Below are 22,377 nucleotides of genomic sequence, written 5' to 3'. Positions count from 1 at the left end.
CTTCCACTTCTCCATTCTCGGCTGTGTTCCTTTCAGAAACTAACTCAGATGTTCTGACAATGTCAGAGGAGGGAACCAGCAACTCCAACTCAATAAACAACCTTCAATCCTTGTCAAGATTCAAACACTTCACCCCTGGGAGAGGAACTGTTGCTCTGAATCAATTTGCATTTTGGCTCTCTTGCCACTTTGATGGTCAACTTCACCACACAGCATAGAGGGAACGGTCTACAGAAAGAGGCCCAAAATGGAGATTTTTATAAATGGAGTGTAAAAGGTGAGAACTTGGTGAGAGTGGAACTCTCTGGTCAGTCATGACTGAGTTGCCTCAAACTGAAGTTTAGTTTAACGTTTTAAATTCAACTTAGGAATTTAAAAACTGTATAAGAAACTGCAAGTTAGCCAATGCTTAACAGAAACTGGCAGTGGCACATTTGGCCATCGAGCCTTCACTGACAACAATCCCACCCAGGCCTTATCCCTATAACCCCACACATTCACCTTGCTAGTCCCCCTGACACTTAGAGGCAATTTAGCATGGTCGATCAACCTAACCTGCATATCTTTGGACTGTGGGAGCAAACCCATGCAGACATGGGGAGAACATGCAGATTCTACTCAGATAGTGACCTGAGGCCAGAATTGAACCTGGGTCTCTGGAGCAATGAGACAGCAGCACTAATAATCACTGTGCCATCTATCTTTAACTTAAATGAAATCAATTCATTATGAAAAAGTCTATAAATTAAGTTGATTATACTCATAGGATTTATTTAATTAAATAAATGCAGAGTAGCATGTGGAGGCTTGTGAAAAGCATTGTGATCCAAGACAACCACAACTAGTAAGTGTCTGCATACAAGAAAACTCAGCTTAGTTGTTGGACTGGAGCCCAAGTTCAGATATCGGAGGGCATCAGGATAAGGAGAGTTACCTGGATACTTTGATCCAGGAACAGTCACACCCATTAGGTTAGGAAGTGGTACATGCCTGATTAGTTGTCAGGAAGGAGATTGCTCGAGGAGTATAAAAAGTGCAAGAAGCTACTTAAGAGGGAAATCAGGAGGGCTAAAAGAAGACATGAGGTTGCTTTGGCAGACAGAGTGAAGGAAAATCCAAAGAGCTTCTATAGGTATGTTAGGAGCAAAAGGATAGTGAGGGATAAAATTGGTCCTCTTGAAGACCAGAGTGGTACACTGTGTATGGAACCAAAAGAGATGGGGGAGATACTAAATGGTTTTTTTGCATCCATATTTACTGAGGAAACGGGCATGGAGTCTACGGAAATAGGGCAAACTGGTAGGGAGGCCATGGAACCTTTACAGATTAAAGGGGAGGAGGTGCTCGCTGTCTTGAGGCAAATCAGAGTTGATAAATCCCCAGGACCGGACAGGGTATTCCCACGGACCTTGAGGGAAGCTAGTGTTGAACTTGCAGGGGCCCTGGCAGACATATTTAAAATGTCAGTATTCACGGGGGAGGTGCCGGATGATTGGAGGGTGGCTTATGTTGTTCTGTTGTTTAAAAAAGGTTCCAAAAGAAATCCGGGAAATTATCGGCCAGTAAGTTTGACGTCGGTGGTGGGCAAGTTATTGGAAGGTGTGATAAGGGATAGGATCTACAAATATTTGGGACTTATTAGGGAGAGTCAACATGGCTTTGTGCGTGGTAGGTCATGTTTGACCAATCTATTAGAGTTTTTCGAGGAGGTTACCAGGAAAGTGGATGAAGGGAAGGCGGTGGATGTTGTCTACCTGGATTTCAGCAAGGCCTTTGACAAGGTCCCTCATGGGAGGTTAGTTAGGAAGGTTCAGTCGCTACGTATACATGGGGAGGTAGTAAATTGGATAAGACACTGGCTCAATGGAAGAAGCCAGAGAGTGGTTGTGGAGGATTGCTTCTCTGAGTGGAGGCCTGTGACTATTGGTGTGCCGCAGGGATCGGTGTTGGGTCCATTGTTGTTTGTCATCTATATCAATGATCTGGATGATAATGTGGTAAATTGGATCAGCAAGTTTGCTGATGATACAAAGATTGGAGGTGTAGTGGACAGTGAGGAAGGTTTTCAAAGCTTGCAGAGGGATTTGGACCAACTAGAAAAATGGGCTGAAAAATGGCAAATGGAATTTAACGCAGACAAGTGTGAGATATTGCACTTTGGAAGGACAAACCAAAGAAGACCATACAGGGTAAATGGTAGGACTCTGAAGAGTGCAGTTGAACAGAGGGATCTGGGAATACAGGTACAGAATTCCCTAAAAGTGACATCACAGGTGGATAGGGTCGTAAAGAGTGCCTTTGGTACATTGGCCTTTATAAATCGGAGTATCGAGTATAAAAGTTGGAGTGTTATGGTAAGGTTATATAAGGCATTGGTGAGGCCGAATTTGGAGTATTGTGTACAGTTTTGGTCACCTAGTTACAGGAAGGATGTAAATAAGATTGAAAGAGTGCAGAGAAGGTTCACAAGGATGTTGCCGGGACTTGAGAAGCTGAGTTACAGAGAGAGATTGAATAGGTTGGGACTTTATTCCCTGGAGCGTAGAAGACTGAGGGGAGATTTGATAGAGGTGTATAAGATTTTGATGGGTATAGATAGAGTGAATCCGAGCAGGCTTTTTCTGCTGAGGCTAGGGGAGAAAAAAACCAGAGGGCATGGGTTAAGGGTGAAAGGAGAAAAGTTTAAAGGGAATATTAGGGGGGGCTTCTTCACGCAGAGAGTGGTGAGAGTGTGGAATGAGCTGTCGGATAAAGTGGTAAATGCGGGGTCACTTTTAACATTTAAGAAAAACGTGGACGGGTTCATGGATGAGAGGGGTGTGGAGGGATATGGTCCAAGTGCAGGTCAGTGGGACTAGGCATAAAATGGTTCGGCACAGACAAGAAGGGCCAAAAGGCCTGTTTCTGAGCTGTAATTTTCTATGGTTCTATGAAGGGTGTGATTGACATAGAGACATAGGACATCAGGGACATGGGGGAACTGCACGTGTACTGTTGAAGGAGTTTTGGCTATTGTCCTTGTTCAAAAGAGTTTGTGTTCTTACTGCCTACGTGGATAAGTGTGGAGTCTGCAGGGAGGTCAGAAAACTGATCATGGAACTATAGTACTGCAGGTCATTTGAGTAAACAGGGAAATAGAAGACCATTCGGCTCCACAAGCCTGGTTCACTATTCTCCAAATTCATGGCCCAACATCAAGGAGTGTGAGAAATATTTGGACACTTTGTACCAGAAGATGATCACACCTCATAGAATAGGTTTGTCTGTTTTGGTCATTGGTGAATGGCAAGAGGATGTGATCGTAAGTGAGGCAGACTGAGCAGACATTAGTGGAGGAGCCTCAGAGTTTGCAATTGTCAAACAGGTTTGAGGTGCTCACAGCCTGTGTGGATGGAAGCAAGATCTTTAGGGTTGATAACCAGACTGATCATGGCACCATGGGTACAGGAAGCCATTCAAGTGAGGGGAGCAAAAGGGAATGTAGTGGTAGTAAGGGATAGAATAGTGAGGGGGATTGATACTGTTCTCTGCAGCAAAGAGCGAATGTTCAGAACGCTGTGTTGCCTGCCCAGTTCCAGGGTTCAGGACATCTGCTCAGGGCTGGAGAGGAACATACAGTGGGAGGGGGAGAGAGGATCCAGTCCATGTAAGTAGCAACAACATAGATAGGACAAATGTCAGAGGGAATTTAGAATAACTTGGGATTAAAGACTAGCAAGGAGTGTGAGAAATACTTGGACACTTTGTACCAGGGTAGATTAGATCAGAGTGAATAGAGTATAGAGAAGTTACAAAGTGCCCGAAAAATACTGTTTGCATTGGGGCACCTATAACTACTGTTAGAGAATTTAGACATGTATTTTTGAAATCATATTCTGTACTAAAACCATATACATTGGCTAATGACACAACACTCTCAGGCATGATGGGACGTAGCCAAGTAAAAAGAACCACATTCCTCCGAACAATGCAGCTACTAAGTGAAGGGAAGAGCAACTCTTATCAGTGTCTCTAGTCAGTCCTAATGAATAGAATATTCACTAACCAAGGACACACCAGGGCTTCCAGACAGTTCTAATGAATAGGATATACATTGCACCAGGTAAGAGGGTCTGGAAAGTGTCAGGTGACTGTGAAAAAGACTTTCAAAGTCCACGAACTGATCACGTAGTCCCATACTGTCAGAGGGTAAGTGTTATTGGCCAAGGTAAGTAATTGATGCACCATCAATCGAGCAAAGACTAGTTTGTATGCAAGAACAAATAGGCTTTTATTAGCAAAAGACTTGGACACATCCATGCTGATGAACTGGTCCAGACTGAGGCAGGGGGGTGGGGAGCAGTCGCCTTTATATCTGGACCGGGGGGGGAGGAGTCTCGGGTAGGGCTGGCAGGGATGTGTCCAGGCATGTCACATATACAGGTAATAAGATAACAGTGGTTTACCACAGTAATCTATACTAATAATAATTGACTCATACCCAGCTGGGGTGAGCAAGGGGTGGGCAAATGACTTTCGAAAATTGTATAATTGTCCTACTGAGAATGATGTAATTTCAGAGTAGAATTTGAACTGTCCCAAATCTCTCTTCTTCTTACGTTGACTAAGCTTGGAAAATAAAGAAATGTTTTTTATCAGAATTTTTATCTCTGCAAGTCTTTGTGTTAGCTGAGCTGTAATTGAGAGAGGAAATCCTCTACGTGAAAGGAAAGTGGTTCTGCATAATCAGTATGAGGAGATAGGAACCAAATTAAGAAGCAGACCCTCAAAGGTAATAATCTCTGGATTATTAACTGAGCCACATGCAAATTGGCATAGGGCAAATAAGATTAGAGGGATGAATGCATGGTTCAAAGATTGGTGTGGGAGAAGTGGTTTCTGGTTCATGGAGCACTGATACCAGTACTGGGAAAATGGGGGCAATACCACTGAGACAGTCCACACCTGAACCATGCTGAGACCTATGTTCAAGAGAACTGCATGTCTAAGGAAGTTGAGAGGGTTTAAAACTAAACAGTGAGACAAATGATCAAAACTGGGAGAATGTGATACATTGAACAGGGCAAGACAGAAAGATATTAATATGAGAAATGATAAACATACCGTGACAGTAAGGGACAGAGAGTACAAATCTAAGAGTAAATCAGCAGATAAGGCTAGATGTTACAAAAATAATAAAATAACAACACTTAAGGCTCTGTATCTGTAGCATCCAAAGTAAAATAGATTGCAAATTGAGATAAATAAGTACGATCTAATGACTGTCACAGAGACATGGCTGCAGGATGATATAGATTGGAAACCTGACAGAGATGAGGAATTCATAGAATGTTTTTGGGATAATTTCTTAGAACAGCATGTTCTGGAGCCAACCAGAGAGCAGGCTATATTAGACCTGGTGTTGTGAAACGAGATAGGATTAATTAATGACCTCTCAGTGAAGGCAGTCCTAGGCAGCAGTGATCATAATATGATTAAATTTTGCATTTGGTTTGAGGGAGAGAAGAGCAGCTCTAAGACCAGCGTTGGTGGGAGCGGGAGAGAGATGTCAGCCCTGATGGGGGAAGAGAGAGATGCCACTGTTTATGGAGGGGGGTGGGGTGGAGATGCCAGCATTGGTGGGAGGAGAGAGAGATCCTGTTGTCGATGGGGAGGGGAAAGGCTGGGGGTGGGGGGGAGAGTGGGGGAGGGAGCTGCCAGTGTTGATGAGGTGGCGGGGGGGAGAGAGATGCTGCCATTGATGAGTGGGGGGGGAGAGACTCCAGTGTTGATGAGGGGGGGAGAGAGATACGGCATTGATCAGAGAGGGGCAAGGGGGAGCCCCTAAGATCTCCTTGGTGGGGTGGGGATAGGTTATAAATGTGATCTAATTTGGAGCATCCTTTAAAAAAATCCCCTCCCCATCTCAGAGCAGCTGATGTTACCGGTGTGTTCAGGCCCAGCCCCTTCTTCTAAACTCTCAAGAATATAGGGTCAGTCTCCTCAATCTCCCCTCCTCAATGAGGGGAGTGTAAAGGAACAGAATAGTCAGGGGATAGATACTGTTTTCTGCAATCATGATTGGGAATTCCAAAAGTTGCGTTGACTGCCCAGTGCCAGGATTAAGGACATGTCCTCACAGTTGGATAATAACTGAAAAGTGGGTAAGGGGTGATCCAATTGTCATGGTCCATGCAAGAACCAACAACATAGGAAGCACGGGCAGCACGGTGGCACACTGGTATGGGCGGCACAGTGGCACAGTGGTTAGCATTGCTGCCTCACAGTGCCGGGACCCGGGTTCGATTCCCAGCTTGGGTCACTGTCTGTGCGGAGTTTGCATATTCTCCCATGTGCTCCGGTTTCCTCCCACTGTCCAAAAATGTGCAGGTTAGGTTGATTGGCCGTGCTGAATTGCCCCTTAGACTCAGGGGGGGTTAGTAGGATAAATATGTGGGGTTACAGGGATGGGGCCTGGGTGGGATTATTGTTGGTGCAGACTCAATGGGCCAAATGGCCTTCTTCTGCACTATAGGAATGCTATGATTCATGAGCAATGAATTTCTGCTGAAGAATTTTGAGGAGCTGGGACCCAAATTAATAAGCAGAACTTGGGTTACAACTTTAGCCACCTGCCAACTAGCATAGGGTTAAATAGATTAAAGAGTTGAATACATGGCTCGGAGAATGGGGAGGGAGAGCAGCATTTTCATTCATGAGGCACAGATACCAGGACACGTTCTGAAGAAGAAGAATATTCGACTCAATAGTCACATTTTTGCTGCTGTTGATATTGGCAGGATTTTCTGGGCCCTTGACGGTGCACCCCTGCTAGGGGTTTCCCGGTGGCGAGGGGTGTGTTCAATGGGAAACCCCACTGATAATAGCAGGACCATGAGGTCCCGCCACCAGCAAGCACGTGCCACCTCCCGCCGCCGCGAAATACGCCCCAGGGGGAAGAAAATCTGCCCATGATTAACTCTTTTTCTCTCCCCACAGATGCTGCTCAGACCAACTGAGTATTTCCAGCACTTTCTGTTTTTAGTCCAGGTTACATGACATTTTGGAAAGACAGATAAAATGGAAAAGGAGATTGGGTAGCCCTGATAATAAAGGATGACATAAGGGTAAGAAGAATAGGAAATAAAATCCATACAGTGTAGAAGAAGGCCATTCAGCTCATTAAGCCTGCACCAGCAATAATCCCATCCAGTAGTCCCACATTTTTACCCTGCTAATCCCCATGACACTAAGGGGCAATTTAGCATGGCCAATCAACCTAACCAACACATCTTTGGACTGTGGGAGGAAACGGGAGCACCCAGAGAAAACCCATGCAGACACAGGGAGAACGTGCAAACTCCACACAGACAGTCAATCAAGGCTGGAATCAAACCCGGGTCCCTGGTGCTGTGAGGCAGCAGTGTTAACCACTGTGCCACCATGCCACACAGTATGGTTGGACATAAGCAGATCTTGCCATGTGTACTGATGAGACAGAGTTCAAAAGTAACTTCATAGTAATGAATCTTCTCAGCAAGAGTGGCCATAATATGAATTTCATGTTGAGTTAAAGGGTTTTTTTAAGCGTTGCTTCAACACGTACTTGTTTCCTTTTGGGGAATAGTGGGGAGGTGATGGAAGGATTCCTAGCTAATCAATCCATTGAACTACACCATGAATGCTGCTTTCATGGTCAACAAATCATTGCATGAAACTTGAACGCAGAGCCTCTGGCCCAGAGGTAAGAACACCACCACTGTACCACGAGACCTCCTCTAGTTTAAGAGTAATATACAGCAATCCATTTTTATGATTCCTTTAAATCCAAGATTAGATTACTGAATAAAGCTAATTGCATAGGTGTGAGTTGGCTAATGTGGATTGAGAAATTAAATTAAAAGGTATGTTGTTAGGAAAGCAGTGGTAAGCATTAAAATACACATTTCATATTCTCAACAATATGCATTCTACCAAGAAATAAATACTCCACAAGAAAAGCAATCCAATAGTGGCTAACTGAAGAAGTTAAGGTTAGTTTTAGATTTTTAAAAGGAGATTTATAATATGCTAAAAAGAGTTGTAAGGCTGAGGATTGGGATAGTTCTTTTGGAAACCAGCAACTGGTGACCAAAAATTGACAAAGAGGAAGAAAATAAGATATGAGTAAACCAGCAAGAAGTATCAAAAAAGAGCTTCTAAAAATCTGTAAAAATTAAGAACATAGTGAAAGTAAACATTGGCTCATTAGACATTCAGAGAAATTATCCTGGGGACAAAGAGACTTTAAACAAATTTTGTGCTTATCGTCAGTGTAGAAGACAAAAAATATATACCAGGGAACAAGGATATAATGGAATTAATTAGCTTAAAGTAGTTAATGTTAAAAAAAGAAAAAGTACTGGTAAGATTAATTGGACTAAAAGCTGTCAATTCCCTGATGACCTAAATCCAAAGATTCTAAAAGATGCAGCTGTAGAGACAGTGGATGCAATCTTATGATCATCAGAATTCCCGAGATATAGTCCCAGTGGATTGGAAGTTAGAAGATGTAACATCACTGTTCAAGATAGGAGGAGAGAAAAACAGGCCAATTGAGAAAATGCTGAAATTCATTAATGAGGAAATCATAATGGCTCATAACTTCCAAATAGTGGCGGAAAGCCATGGGCCACCAAAAATAATTCAATTCATTGCGAACCTACCTGCGATGAAAAATCGCAACCAAATTCCGATGGGAGCAACGGCCTTGAGCCCTCAGCAGGACAATCTCCGTAGGCCCCAGCACGGCGCGGTATGATGCTAGCCATGCCCCCCACCTTATGATAAGAGTCAGTTTGGGAATGGGGCTAGCTTTGACATAGCTGTTTTAAAGTGAAGGCAAAGTGATCAAAAGGATTTCCTACTATAATAAAGGTATGTTGAATTCTCTTTCATTTAAAAAAAATGCAATTTCACTTTTATTTTTATGATTGAAGATGAGTATTATTTAACATGGATAAATGAACATAGGTTTTGTTATTTCTTTCAAATCTATGAAACTACCATTAAAATCTGCATTATATTATTGAATAACTTTATGTGTGGCATGCTTATAAGTGTTGGCAAGTTTTAATTAAGAATATGGAAATTGAAAATGTAACTGGGAAGAAGAGAAGTCAGAACTTCTCGGACCATGATTTGGATACCTTATTGCATGAGGCTGAACAAAGGAAAGTTCACATTTTAGGCCGTGAAAAATCTAAACCACCTGTGTTTATATCTGCCTTGTTTACTTCAATTATAATTGTCTCATATTTAACTGTTGTGTTTTGATGTTTAAATAAAGCATTTGTGGAATTTCATATTTAAATGTTGTGTTGTGATGTTTCAGTAAAGCATTAGTAGGATTTTGTAAAGTTTAATGGAAAACATATATGAACAAAAATAACGTTATAAACACAAAACTTTGATACCATGTAACATTTAAATAAACATTTTACTTTAGCAGCTGCACTATGACATTTCGTTTAATTGACTCTTTAAATTTCGTGCAATAAATGTATTTTTTCTCTTTAACACAAGGATCGATAACTTTTTTATGGGGTGGGGGCTATGGGAAGTGGGAGAAAGAGGAGCGGGTCTATGGGGAATGGGAGTAAGGGGAGTGGGGGTAAGAGGGGTAGGGGGAGTGGGGCTATGGGGAATGGGAGTAAGGGGAGTGGGGGTAAGAGGGGTGGGGGAATGGGAGTAAAGGGAGTGGGGCTATGGGGAGTGGAAGTGGGGTTAAGGGGAGTGGGGCAATGGGGGGTGGGGCTATTGGGAGTAGGGGCGGAGTTGTAAGAATTGGGGGGCGGCCCCGGGAAGGGGTTATGGGTGGGGGAAATGGGGCGGGGCCAGGGGCTGGTGAGATGGGGCGGGGCCTGGGGAGGTGGGGGCGGGGCCTGGGGAGATGGGGCGTGGCCCGCGAGATGGGGGCGGGACCTGAGGAGATGGGGCGGGGCCTGGGGAAATGGGGGCGGGGCCTGGGGAAATGGGGGCGGAGTCTCTGGTCCGGGAGCCGCTCTCAGGCTGGATGAGGATGTGCCGCGTGTGCGGGGAGCAGCCGCCCAAATACCGGTGTCCGCGCTGTGAGCTGCGCTAGTGAGTACAACCCGGCCCCAATCGGTTACAACTCGAATCCGCGGCCGCACCGGCCCAGCTTAGGCCCGCTGCTCACAGAGACGGGAGCTCGGGCCTGGTAACCGGGCCCCGCTTCCAACCCGCCCGCCTGACCTGGATCGTGGCGGGGGAAGGAGGGAGGAGGGGGGGGGGGGCTCTGGCCGGGGCCGCGGGGGGCTCTGGCCGGGGCCTGGCTCCGCTGTGAGACCCTCCCGGTTGAAGAGCCGAGTTACTGACCCAGGTGTCAGTCAGTGTCTCACTCTGAGCCCCAGCGCTGGGTTGAGTCCAATTACTGGAGCACATTCTGCAGCTGGGGTAAATATTCATCACTCCCCTTTGGAAAGTTTCTAATCAGTCTGTTCCCAGCAGCCTTTCAGACAGATCATTATAAATTGGTGCACCTTTTTGTAAAAATCCTTGGTACCTTTTGCTAATAACCTTCTTTCTGTGGTGTTTATGGTTAATTGAACCTTCTACACTTATAAAGTTTGTTCTAATTCATTCGCTTGGCTGTTTATGACCTCCTGAAGTCTGTTACTATTCTTCTCCCTATTGAATAATTAAATTGAAGTTTATTATTGTCACAAGTAGGATTACATTAACACTGCAATGAAGTTACTGTGAAAATCCCCTTGTCGCCACACTCCAGTGCTTGTTCGGGTACATTGAGGGAGAATTTAGCATGGCCAATGTGCCTAACCAGCACGCCTTCTGGACTGTGGGAGGAAATCAGAGCACCCGGAGGAAACCCACGCAGACACGGAGAACATGCAGACTCCATACAGACAGTGACACAAGCTGGGAATTGAACCTGGATCCCTGGCACTGAGGCAGCAGTGCTAACCACTGCGCCATCCCATTTGAGTTTTGTACAGTCTGACTTTATGCCCTGTATACCCAAGTCCAAGTAATCAACATATATTGATCGAGTGTAGAGCTCCCAACACTAGCCACTGGTTACTTCTCTCTGGTCTGAGGAACAATCATAGAAAAGTTCGAACACACGGTGGCCATTTGGTCCATCTTGCCCTGCCAGCCTGAGGACACTCGGGTGCCCATTCTAATCCCATCTTGCTGCACTGGCCCATAGCCCTGTAGCTTACAGCACTTAAGGTGCAGAAGTAGGTACTTTTTAAAAGAGTTTCGGTTCTCTGCCTCCACCACCAATTCAAGCAATGAATTCCAGATACCCACCACCCTTTCCATAAAGAAAGTTCTTAATCATGTCCCCTACTGCCACTTATTTTGAATCTATGTCCCCTGGTTCTAGAATTCGCCACCAAGGGAAACAGTGTTATCCTATCAACTCTATCCTTGCCCTCATAATTTTGTACAGCTCTATCAAGTCACCCCTCAGCTTTCTTTGTGGGAGGGGACCGGGACAACTCCTTTACCAGTACATCAATGACTATTTTGGTGCCGCTTCATGCTCTCGTCCAGATCTCTCAAAATTCATCAACTTTGCATCCAGTTTCCACCCCTCCATCGCCTTCACCTGGTCCATCTCAAACACTTCCCTTCCTTGACCTTTCTGTCTGCATTTCTGGCAATAGGCTATCTACCAATATCCATTAAAAGCCCACTGATTCCCACAGCTGTCCGGACTACAGCTCTTCACACCCCACATCCTGTAAGGACTCCATCCCTTTTTCTCAGCTCCTTTGTCTCCGTCAGATTTGTTCCGATGATGCCAATTTCCAAAGTGGTGCTTCTAATATGTGCTCCTTTTTCCTCAACCGTGGATTCCCATCTACAGTTATCGACAGGACCCTCAACAGCGTGCAGTCCTTCTTCCGCGTCACGGCCCTCACCCCTCCCCCCTCTCCCAGAGCAAGGATAGAGTCCCCCTTGTTCTCACATTTCACCCCGCCAGCCTCCGCGTGCAAAGCATAATCCTCTGCCATTTTCGCCAACTCCAGCGTGATGCCACCCCCAAACACATCTTCCCATCACTCTCTCTGTCAGCACTCCACAGAAACCGTTCCCTCCGGGATAACCTAGTCCACTCCTCCAACACCTCCTGTCATTCATGCCACCTCCCCATGCAATTGCAGAAGGTGTAACACCTGTCCCTTTACCTCTTCTATGCCCACCATCCAAGATCCAAAACACTCATTCCAGGTTAAGCAGTGTTTCACTCGCACCTCTTCCAATTTGGTGAATTGTATTCGCTGCTCCCAATGTGGTCTCCTCTATATCGGAGAGACCAAGCGTAGACTGGGTGATCGCTTTGCTGAGCACCTTCGGTCTGTGCACAATCAGGACCCTGACCTTCCGGTTGCTTGCCATTTTAACACTGCTTTTAATCCTGCTCCCATGCCCACAATTTGTCCTTGACTTGCTGCATTGTTCTAGTGAAGCTCAACACAAACTGGAGGAACAGCATCTCATCCGCCGGCCTCAACATCGAATTCAACAACTTCAGATGATTTGCTCTTCCCCACCTCGGCCCCCTTTATTTTCATTCTATTTTAATTTTTCTGTTCTCTACCTTTTATTTCTTTCTGGTCTTTCTTCATTTTTCCTTCGGGTCCCTCCCTTTTTCCTTCGGGCCCCCCCACTTTCCTTCGGGCCCCCCCACCCCCTTTCCTTCGGCACCCACCCCCCTATTTCCTTCGGGCCCCCCCACCCCCTTTCCTTCGGCCCCCCCCCCCCCTTTCCTTCGGGCCCCCCCCCCCCCTTTCCTTCGGGCCCCCCCCCCCCACCCCCTTTCCTTCGGGCCCCCCCCCCACCCCCTTTCCTTCGGGCCCCCCCCCCCACCCCCTTTCCTTCGGGCCCCACCCCCTTTCCTTCGGGCCCCCCTCCCACCCCCTTTCCTTCGGGCCCCCCCCCACCCCCTTTCCTTCAGGCCCCCCCCACCCCCGTTACCTTTTCTACTGTCTACCCCTGTCTACTCCCCCTCCCCGAATCCCCATGTGTCACAGCTTACAGCTTCTCTGCTGTCTGGCCATTCACACCCTTTATTCTCTCTCTGGACAGCTATTAGCAGTTTTTTCGCCCTGGTTTCTATGACTATGACTCATCTTTTATTCCCTTCCCCTGCAATATAAATATCTCCCACTTTCTATGCCTTTTAGCTTTGACAAAGGGTCAGCTGGACTCGAAACATCAGCTCTTTTCTCTCCCTACAGATGCTGCCAGGCCTGCTGAGATTTTTCTGCACTTTTTCTTTTGGTTTCAGATTCCAGCACCTGCAGTAATTTGCTTTTACCTCAGCTTTCTTTGTTCCAAGAAAAAGAACCCCAACCTATCCAATCTCTCCTCATAGCTACACTTTTTTTTAGCCCTTGCAACACTCTTGTTAACCTCCTCTGCACACTCTCCAAAGCAATTATGTCCTTCCTGTAATATGGTGACCAGAACTGCATGGAATACTCTAGTTGTGGCCTCACCAGTGTTTGATAGAATTCCAACATTATATCCTTTTGTATTCTATACCTCTCCAATTAAGGAGAGCATTCCATAAGCAACCAGAGCCCAATACAGTTGTGCTTTCTGTCCCTCGGTCATTTTTAAAATTGGTGATTGCCACTGTCCCTTTAATCACATGGCCTTGAATTTTGACACCTTGTCATGTAATATCCAATGTTCCTGCCAAGTTATGTGGCTGCTCAGTCAAAAGGTTACCATGCAAGCCTTGTGCCTAGTCTCTTTTTTTAAAATGAAGAACAGTGCACTGGAAATGTACCCAGCAGCTAAATTTTTAAAGTGAATGTTGGTGATACTCTTAGTAACATTTTAAGTATTTTGTCAACTTAATTATAATTCTGGTTTTGTTTATTTTCAGTTGCTCTGTAGGATGTTACAAGAAACACAAAGGTATGGATAGTTCTTAGTGGCGCATTAAAGTTGTTGAATATGAATAACAGTTTTGCTCGTTTTATTCTAGCTGAAATTAAGTTGATTGGTTGTAGAGAAATATCCAAATTTCCAAAGGAAGCTTTAAACCCACGTTGTGTTTGAAGAGTAGATTGTAATGCTCGAAATTAATTTTCCTTTGATGGAGGAATGATGTGCAATAACTATTGGATTGGAGGTCTACAGGCTGGAATTTCAGAAATGCAGGTGCCAGGATAATTGTTATCCATGGCCTGCATTGTTAAAACAAGGTAGTGAATGGAAAGCTTTCTTTCACCTTTCATCCTTTAAACATTCTTTGTTTAAGATCAGAACAAAGTGAGACAGAGGTATCGTATTTCCCTTCATTTGTGAGGTAGGGCTTGCAATTTCCATGGGCAATGAATTGCAAGGCCAAATTAAAATCTGCCTTTGGATATACCACCCTATCTCCCACCTGCACAACTGAGATTGAAAGCTTGGCTTTTCCACTGTCTAAATTATAGCTATAGTTGTGTAGTATGGAATCTTGAAGTTTCTGACCAGTCTGTGTTCTTAACTGATTTTTTTGTGTGAACTTTCTGTAAAATAACTATAATCATTGCTGTGTTTTACTAGATGATTGTAAACCACGGGCGACTGATTCCGTTTCAACAATTTCAGAACCGTATCCATCTTTGAAGGAAATACAGCAAAATGGCAACGGTAAAGTATAACTTTTACCACGATGGCTCAAAGAGAAATATCTACAAGGCTATAATTGTCTTTGAGTTCAGATGCTACAACAATTTTGCAAACTGTTTTGGACTCCCAATTTTGTGTGGGCACAAACATGGGGAGTTCAGATTAATGAGTTTTACTGTCGTCACATCAAGCTAATGCAAATATATGGCACTTGCAAAATGCAGCCAACGCAAGACATTACTTTTGTTATCAGCTAGTGCAAATATAACCTCTTCAGCTTCCATTATTCTGATGATACTTGAATTGCACTTTTTTTTTGCTTGGGTCTCAAACTGTGCAATGCTCTTCTGCGAAGTACATAATCGAGAACAGGGCTGGGTCAAAATGCAGAAGCACCACTGAGTGGTCAGGAGAGGGAGGGATAAAAATTGACATGGGAAGCATTTGAAGGAATGGATTAAAGTTTCAACTCATCTACTCTACACATGCATCCAGTTCTCATTTTAAAGTGGAATGCTTTGCAGTATTTCCTAGGATTGAGTTTGATTTTGAGCGTCTGAAGTTTTAAATGTATTTCTACAGAGATACGAATCACTTATTGGGCTCCCTTAAAAGATCAATAATGAGTTTTACTTTGTAAACAAGCCTCTAGTTCTGTCAATAAGTTGTGTTGAAAACTTTTTAAAATTGTTAACAGGACACCACTCCACAGATGATATCTTTGATGATGATGATGAAGAATCTGATCGGGTCCCCCTGGAGAAACTGAGACTGTTGGGTATGCAGAACAAAAAACAATTGGACTCATGCCATCCTTGTTTAAGAGCTATCCCATCACCTTTTCCAAGTTTCCTGCCCTTCTGAAATGTCAAATACACTTGAATATTCAGCTGCCAGCCTTGGTCACCTTGCAGCCATGTCTCTTAATGGCATTCGGGTTATACATATTTATTTCCACTTGAGCTAACAGTTCATCTGTTTTGTTATGAATGATATATTCGTTCAGATGCAGAGCCTTTAGCTCTGTCTTTTACTATTTTTGCAAACTCTGGCCTAATCTGCTAGTGTACTTTTAAGTTTATGCTCTTTCATTACCTATGCCGCGGCCCTGTACTATTGCCATGTCCTGTTTTACCACCTATTTGCCTTGATCCCATCCACCCCATTTGCTTTAAAAACCCTGTCTACTGCCAAAACATCAGATCCAGCACGGTTCAGGTGAAGACCATTCCATCAGTACAGCTACCACTTTCCCCAGTACTGGTACCAGTGAATAAACAAACAAAGAACAGTACAGCACAGGAAGCAGGCCCTTCGGCCCTCCAAGCCTGTGCCGCTCATTGGTCCAACTGGACCATTCGTTTGTATCCCTCCATTCCCAGAATGCTCATGTGACTATCCAGGTAAGTCTTAAACGATGCCAGCATGTCTGCCTCCACCACCCTACTTGGCAGCGCATTCCAGGCCCCCACCACTCTGTGTAAAAAACGTCCCTCTGATATCTGAGTTATACCTCTCACCTTGAGCCCGTGACCCCTTGTGATCGTCACCTCCGACCTGGGAAAAAGACTCCCACTGTTCACCCTATCTATACCCTTCATAATTTTGTACACCTCTATTAGGTCTCCCCTCATTCTCCGTCTTTCCAGGGAGAACAAGCCCAGTTTACCAAATCTCTCCTCATAGCTAAGACCCTCCATACCAGGCAACATCCTGGTAAACCTTCTCTGCACTCTCTCTAAAGCCTCCACGTCCTTCTGGTAGTGCGGCGACCAGAACTGGACGCAATACTCCAAATGTGGCCTAACCAGCGTTCTATATAGCTGCAACATCAGACTCCAGCTTTTATACTCTATACCCCATCCTATAAAGGCAAGCATACCATATGCAATGGGAAGGCAATGGCTTCATGGTATGGGTGCCACGGTAGCACAGTGGTTAACACTGCTGCTTCACAGGTCCAGGGACCTGGGTTCGATTCCCGGCTTGGGTCACTGTCTGTGTGGAGTTTGCACATTCTCCTCGTGTCTGCGTGGGTTTCCTCCGGGTGCTCCGGTTTCCCCCCACAGTCCAAAGATGTGCGGGTTAGGTTGATTGGCCAGGTTAAAAAATTGCGCCTTGGAGTCCTGCGATGAGTAGGTTAGAGGAATTAGCGGGTAAATATGTGGGGGTAGGGCCTGGGTGGGATTGTGGTCGATGCAGACTCGATGGGCATAATGGCTCCTTCTGCGCTGTAGGGTTTCTATGATTTCTATGATATGCCTTCTTCACCACCACCTCCACCTGTGCTGCCACCTTCAAGAATTTGTGGACTTGCACACCTAGGTCCCTGTGTTTCTATACTCTTGATGGCTCTGCCATTTATTGTATAACTCCCCTCTACATTAGTTCTTCCAAAATGCATCACTTCACATTTATCTGGATTAAATTCCATCTGCCATTTCTCCGCCCAATTTTCCAGCCTATCTATATCCTGCTGTATTGTCCGACAATGTTCATCGCTATCCGCAAACTTGCTGATAACACCAGTTACACCTTCTTCCAAATCATTTATATATATCACAAATAGCAGAGGTCCCAGTACAGAGCCCTGCGGAACACCACTGGTCACAGACCTCCAGCCAGAAAAAGACTCTTGGACTGTTACCCTCTGTCTCCTGTGGCCAAGCCAGTTCTCTACCCATCTAGCCACCTCTCCTTGTATTCCATGAGCCTTAACCTTCTTAACCAACCTGCCATGAGGGACTTTGTCAAATGCCTTACTGAAATCCATATAGACGACATCCACGGCCCTTCCTTCATCAACCGTTTTTGTCACTTCCTCAAAAAACTCCACCAAATTTGTACGGCACGACCTCCCTCTTACAAAACCATGCTGTCTGTCACTAATGAGATTGTTCTGTTCTAAATGTGCATACATCCTGTCTCTAAGAATCCTCTCCAACAACTTCCCTACCACGGACGTCAAACCCATTTCTCCCATACCAATCTTTGACCCACTTGTTTATCCTGTGCCAATTTCTTCATGACTCAGGTAGTTATCCAGAGATTAGCTTTATGGTTCTGCTTTTTAATTTAGCCCCTACTCATGGTATTACTATCAGTATTGTGGTTTTCCTCCTCATGGAACCAGGGCAAGTGCCTCTGAAATACCCTTACAGATACTAACTGCTGACCACGTTCCCTAGAATTTGGGAGTAGGCCCAAGGTGGGTGGAAGGTAATGGGCTTCAGGCATTAAAGCTTCAGTGTTAAATGTGATATTACGTCTGTTCATTTCATTTCTGTTATTCCAACAGCAGAATCCAACGAGTTGAAGAATCTACTTTGCAACCCTCACCTTAAACAGTTGCTATTAACAGTAGACAAGGCAGAGGATAAAGAAAGCATCATGAAGACAGTCATGCAGGAACCAATTTTTGTGGAATTTGCAGATCAGTGTTTACAAATAGTTGAACCCCCAGAGCAAGAAAATGACATTTTTGCCTCCTAGAATATAAACTGTTTAATCCTTGAGCCAATTAATTTTTGTAATTATTTTGTAAAATGGATCGCTGATTTTAATTTAAACAAAAAGCAAAACAGCTTCGGTACTCAGCAACTTACTGACGTGCTGTGATGCCAAAGACTTTGAAATATTGTTTTCCAAAGTTTGGCTTATAAACTGTTACAATAAAATTATTTTTCTTAAAACAACATTGCTGAACCGAACCAATGGCTGGAAACAAATTCATTGTCTTGCCTTTGTATACCATGACCAACTAAGAGATGATCCAATTTCTCAATCTCTTGTACCCCCATTCTTAAAGATCTGTTGCTCCACTCTATTTTTGTCTTTTTTCTAATTGTAATACTTATTTTCAGGTACTGGCCACTTGAACAATCAATGTCTGCTCTAATCTTCTGTATTTTACCTGGTTAACATTTTCTCTCATTTGATGTCAGAGCTTCATTTCTCTTGGTTCAGTACAATTATAATTGGAAAAGTACTCTGAAATGTCATCTGTCACCAGTCTCTCTCCCGTCCCCCCCCCAAAAAAATCAAGTTATCATTACCTGTCCCCTTAAAGATGTAAATTTAAATACTTCATAAATTTTTGTAACGTTATCAAATGCTGTCTTGACTTTGGTTTTCCTTAAACTCATTAGTTGAGCACAACTTGGCCATAACACATTCCATGTGGGTGTAACAGATCAGTTCATGCCTTTAAATGTTTATATTATTAAATACTATAGGGGAACATGCTTGAGATTTTGGACTGTCTGGGTGCAAGATAAGTTACTGGTGGAAGCTTGTTTAAAAGCCTGTCCTTCCATATGAATGGTGAACTGGGTGTTTTGTGGACAATATCATTGATGGTGCATCAATATGGCAGGAGGGTGGGGATCAAAAAATTAGGTCTACAAGTGTAGAGGCTGGGGATGAGCTTGGGGCCAGGACAAGGCTGGCAAAGAAGAGCAGCACTCTGGGGGAGGATGACCTCACTGGGCCTGGAGGTCTGGAGTGCATCTTCTTTAATGCAAGGAGCGTAGCAGGTAAGACAGACGAACTTAGGGCCTTAATGCTTACGAGGAATTTGGATGTGGTTGCGGTGACAGAGACTTGGTTGAAAGAGGGACAGGACTGGCAGCTGAATATTCCGGGGTACAAGTGTTTTAGGCAAGACGGAGGAGGGGCCAAAAGAGGTGGGGGAGTAGCAGTATTAGAGAGCATATTACAGTGGTGCAGAGGGAGGACAATTCAGAGGGTTCGTGTAACGAGTCACTGTGGGTGGAGCTCAGAAACAGGAAGGGCGCAGTCACTATGTTGGGGGTATACTACAGGCCCCCCAACAGCCCAAGGGAAGTGGAAGAACGGATATGTCAGGAGATAATGGATAGGTGCAGGAAAAATAGGGTTGTTGTAGTGGGAGACTTCAATTTCCCTGGTATAGACCGGAAATCACGTAGGGCTGGGAGTCTGAATGGGGAGGCATTTGTAAAATGCATACAGGAAGGTTCTTTGGAACAATATGTAGACAGCCCGACTAGAGAGGGGGCTATACTGGACCTAGTACTGGGGAATGAGCCCGGTCAGGTCTTCAAAGTTTCGGTAGGGGAACATGTGGCAAATAGTGACCACAATTCTGTTAGCTTTAGGATAGTGATGGAAAAGGATGAGTGGTGTCCCAAGGGTGAGGTGTTGGATTGGGGGAAGGCTAACTTTAATGGGATTAGGCAGAAATTGGCAGCTGTTGATTGGGAGAGGCTGATTGAGGGTAAATCAACATCTGGCATGTGGGAGTCTTTTAAGGAACAGTTGTTAGGGCTGCAGGATAGGCATGTGCCTGTAAAAAAGGATAGGAAGGGATTCGAGAACTGTGGATAATCAGGGAAATTGAGGGATTGGTCAAAAAGAAAAGAGTGGCGTACGTTAGGTCCAGGCAGCTAAAAGCGGAGGGAGCTCTGGAGGAATACAAAGAAAGTAGGAAAGAACTCAAACGAGGAATTAGAAGGGCAAAAAGGGGTCACGAAATGTCCTTGGCAGACAGGATTAAGGAGAATCCCAAGGCATTTTATTCATACGTTAGGAACAAAAGGGTTGTTAGGGAAAAAATCGGACCTCTCAGGGACAAAAGTGGGGAATTATGCTTAGAGTCCAAAGAAGTAGGGGAGATCCTAAATTAATACTTTGCGTTGGTATTCACAAAGGAGAGGGATGTGTTGACTGGGAGTGTCTCGGAGGGGAGTGTTGACCCGTTAGAGAAAACTCCATTCCAAGGGAGGAAGTGTTAGGTTTTTTAGGGAATATAAAGACTGACAAATCCCCAGGGCCTGATGGAATCTATCCCAGGCTGCTCAGGGAGACGAGAGATGAAATCGCTGGGCCTCTGACGCAAATCTTTGTCTTGTCACTGGACACAGGTGAGGTCCCAGAGGATTGGAGGATAGCTAATGTGGTCCCATTATTTAAGAAGGGTAGGAAGGATAACCTGGGTAATTATAGGCCGGTGAGCTTGACGTCCGTGGTGGGGAAGTTGTTGGAGAAGATTCTTAGAGATAGGTTGTATGCGCATTTAGAAAGGAATAAACTCATTAACGATAGTCAGCTTGGTTTTGTGAGAGGGAGGTCATGCCTCACTAACCTGGTGGAGTTTTTTGAAGTGACTAGAATGGTTGACGAGGGAAGGGCCGTGGATGTCGTCTATATGGACTTTGTCAAACGCTTTACTAAAGTCCCTCATGGTAGGTTGGTGCAAAAGGTTGGATCTCATGGGATAAAGGGGGAGGTGGCTAGATGGGTGGAGAACTGGCTTGGTCACAGAAGACAGAGGGTGGTAGTGGAAGGGTCTTTTTCCGGCTGGAGGCCTGTGACTAGTGGTGTTCTGCAGGGCTCTGTATTGGGACCTCTGCTGTTTGTGATTTATATAAATGATCTGGAAGAAGGTGTAACTGGGGTGATCAGTAAGTTTGAGGACGACATGAAAATGGCTGGACTTGCAGATAGTGAGGAACATTGTCAGAGGCTACAGAAGGATATAGATAGGTTGGAAATTTGGGCAAAGAAATGGCAGATGGAGTTCAATCCAGATAAATGCAAAGTGATGCATTTTGGTAGAACTAATGTAGGGGGGAGCTATACGATAAATGGCAGAACCATAAAGGGTGTAGATACGCAGAGGGACCTGGGTGTGCAAGTCCACAGATCCTTGAAGGTGACGTCACAGGTGGAGAAGGTGGTGAAGAAGGCATATGGCATGCTTGCCTTTATAGGACGAGGCATAGAGTATAAAAGTTGGGGTCTGATGTTGCAGTTGTATAGAACGTTGGTTCGGCCGCATTTGGAATACTGCGCCCAGTTCTGGTCGCCACACTACCAGAAGGACGTGGAGGCTTTATAGAGAGTGCGGAGGAGGTTTACCAGGATGTGAACGGTGGGAAGCTTTTTCCCAGGTCGGTGGTGATGTTCACGAGGGGTCATAGGTTCAAGGTGAGGGGGGCGGGGAGGAGGTTTAACACGGATATCAGAAGGACATATTTTACACAGAGGGTGGTGGGTGCCTGGAATGTGCTGCCGGGCAAGGTGGTGGAGGCGGACACACTGGGAACGTTTAAGACTTATCTAGATAGCCACATGAACGGAGTGGGAATGGAGGGATACAAAAGAATGGTCTAGTTTGGACCAGGGAGCGGCACGGGCTTGGAGGGCCAAAGGGCCTGTTCCTGTGCTGTTTTGTTCTTTGTTAATACGTTGAAGCATAGATCCTAGTGGGATACGAAACCACTACTAAAGAACTAGAATGGTGCCTCAATCTCAGCCAATTTTAATTAGCACCAAAAGACAAAAACAGATTGATTTGTTTCTTTTATTTGTGAGATGTGCCTAACAAACCTGGCATTTACTGCTTGGTGAGTTGCAATCCATGTTGTATACCCTTATATTGCTGTTAAGGGACCTCCAGGATTTTAATGGTGTAACTGAAGGGACAGCAATACATTTCCAACTTAGAATGGTGGGTGACTGGGGAATTTGTAGGATGTGCCTGCTGGCCTTGTTCTAATTGGTAGAGATCATGGGTTTGGGAGGTACTGTCAGAGAAGCTGATGTTGTCCATTTTGCCCTGTGGCCATTGTGCACTGGAGGAGAGAATACCAATCAAGTGGGCTTCTTTGTCCTGAGTGATAAAGCAACACACATCCAGATAAGTGGGGAATATTCCATTACACTTCTGACTTGTGCTTTGTAGACAGTGGACAG

The 22,377-nt window shown here is 44.9% G+C and overlaps 1 protein-coding gene across 2 annotated transcripts; it reads left to right on the top strand.

Moving 5' to 3' along the window:
• Nucleotides 1-9,953: 9,953 nt before the first annotated feature.
• Nucleotides 9,954-18,337, top strand: znhit3 (zinc finger, HIT-type containing 3). 2 transcript variants are annotated; one of them, XM_078224982.1, is made up of 5 exons: nt 9,954-10,101; nt 13,907-13,938; nt 14,575-14,661; nt 15,338-15,418; nt 17,939-18,337. In XM_078224982.1, the coding sequence occupies exons 1-5, from the start codon at nt 9,971-9,973 to the stop codon at nt 18,130-18,132; spliced, it is 525 nt and encodes a 174-aa protein (XP_078081108.1). In that variant the 5' UTR covers nt 9,954-9,970; the 3' UTR covers nt 18,133-18,337. The 2 variants fall into 2 exon arrangements, with proteins under 2 accessions (XP_078081108.1, XP_078081109.1); XM_078224983.1 differs by having other exon boundaries at nt 9,979-10,101; nt 17,942-18,337.
• The last annotated feature ends 4,040 nt before the right edge of the window (nt 18,338-22,377 follow it).

Source organism: Mustelus asterias, chromosome 12, assembly GCF_964213995.1.
Source record: "Mustelus asterias chromosome 12, sMusAst1.hap1.1, whole genome shotgun sequence".
Taxonomy (NCBI): Eukaryota; Metazoa; Chordata; class Chondrichthyes; order Carcharhiniformes; family Triakidae; genus Mustelus; species Mustelus asterias.
This window is presented reverse-complemented; position numbering and strand designations above follow the sequence as displayed.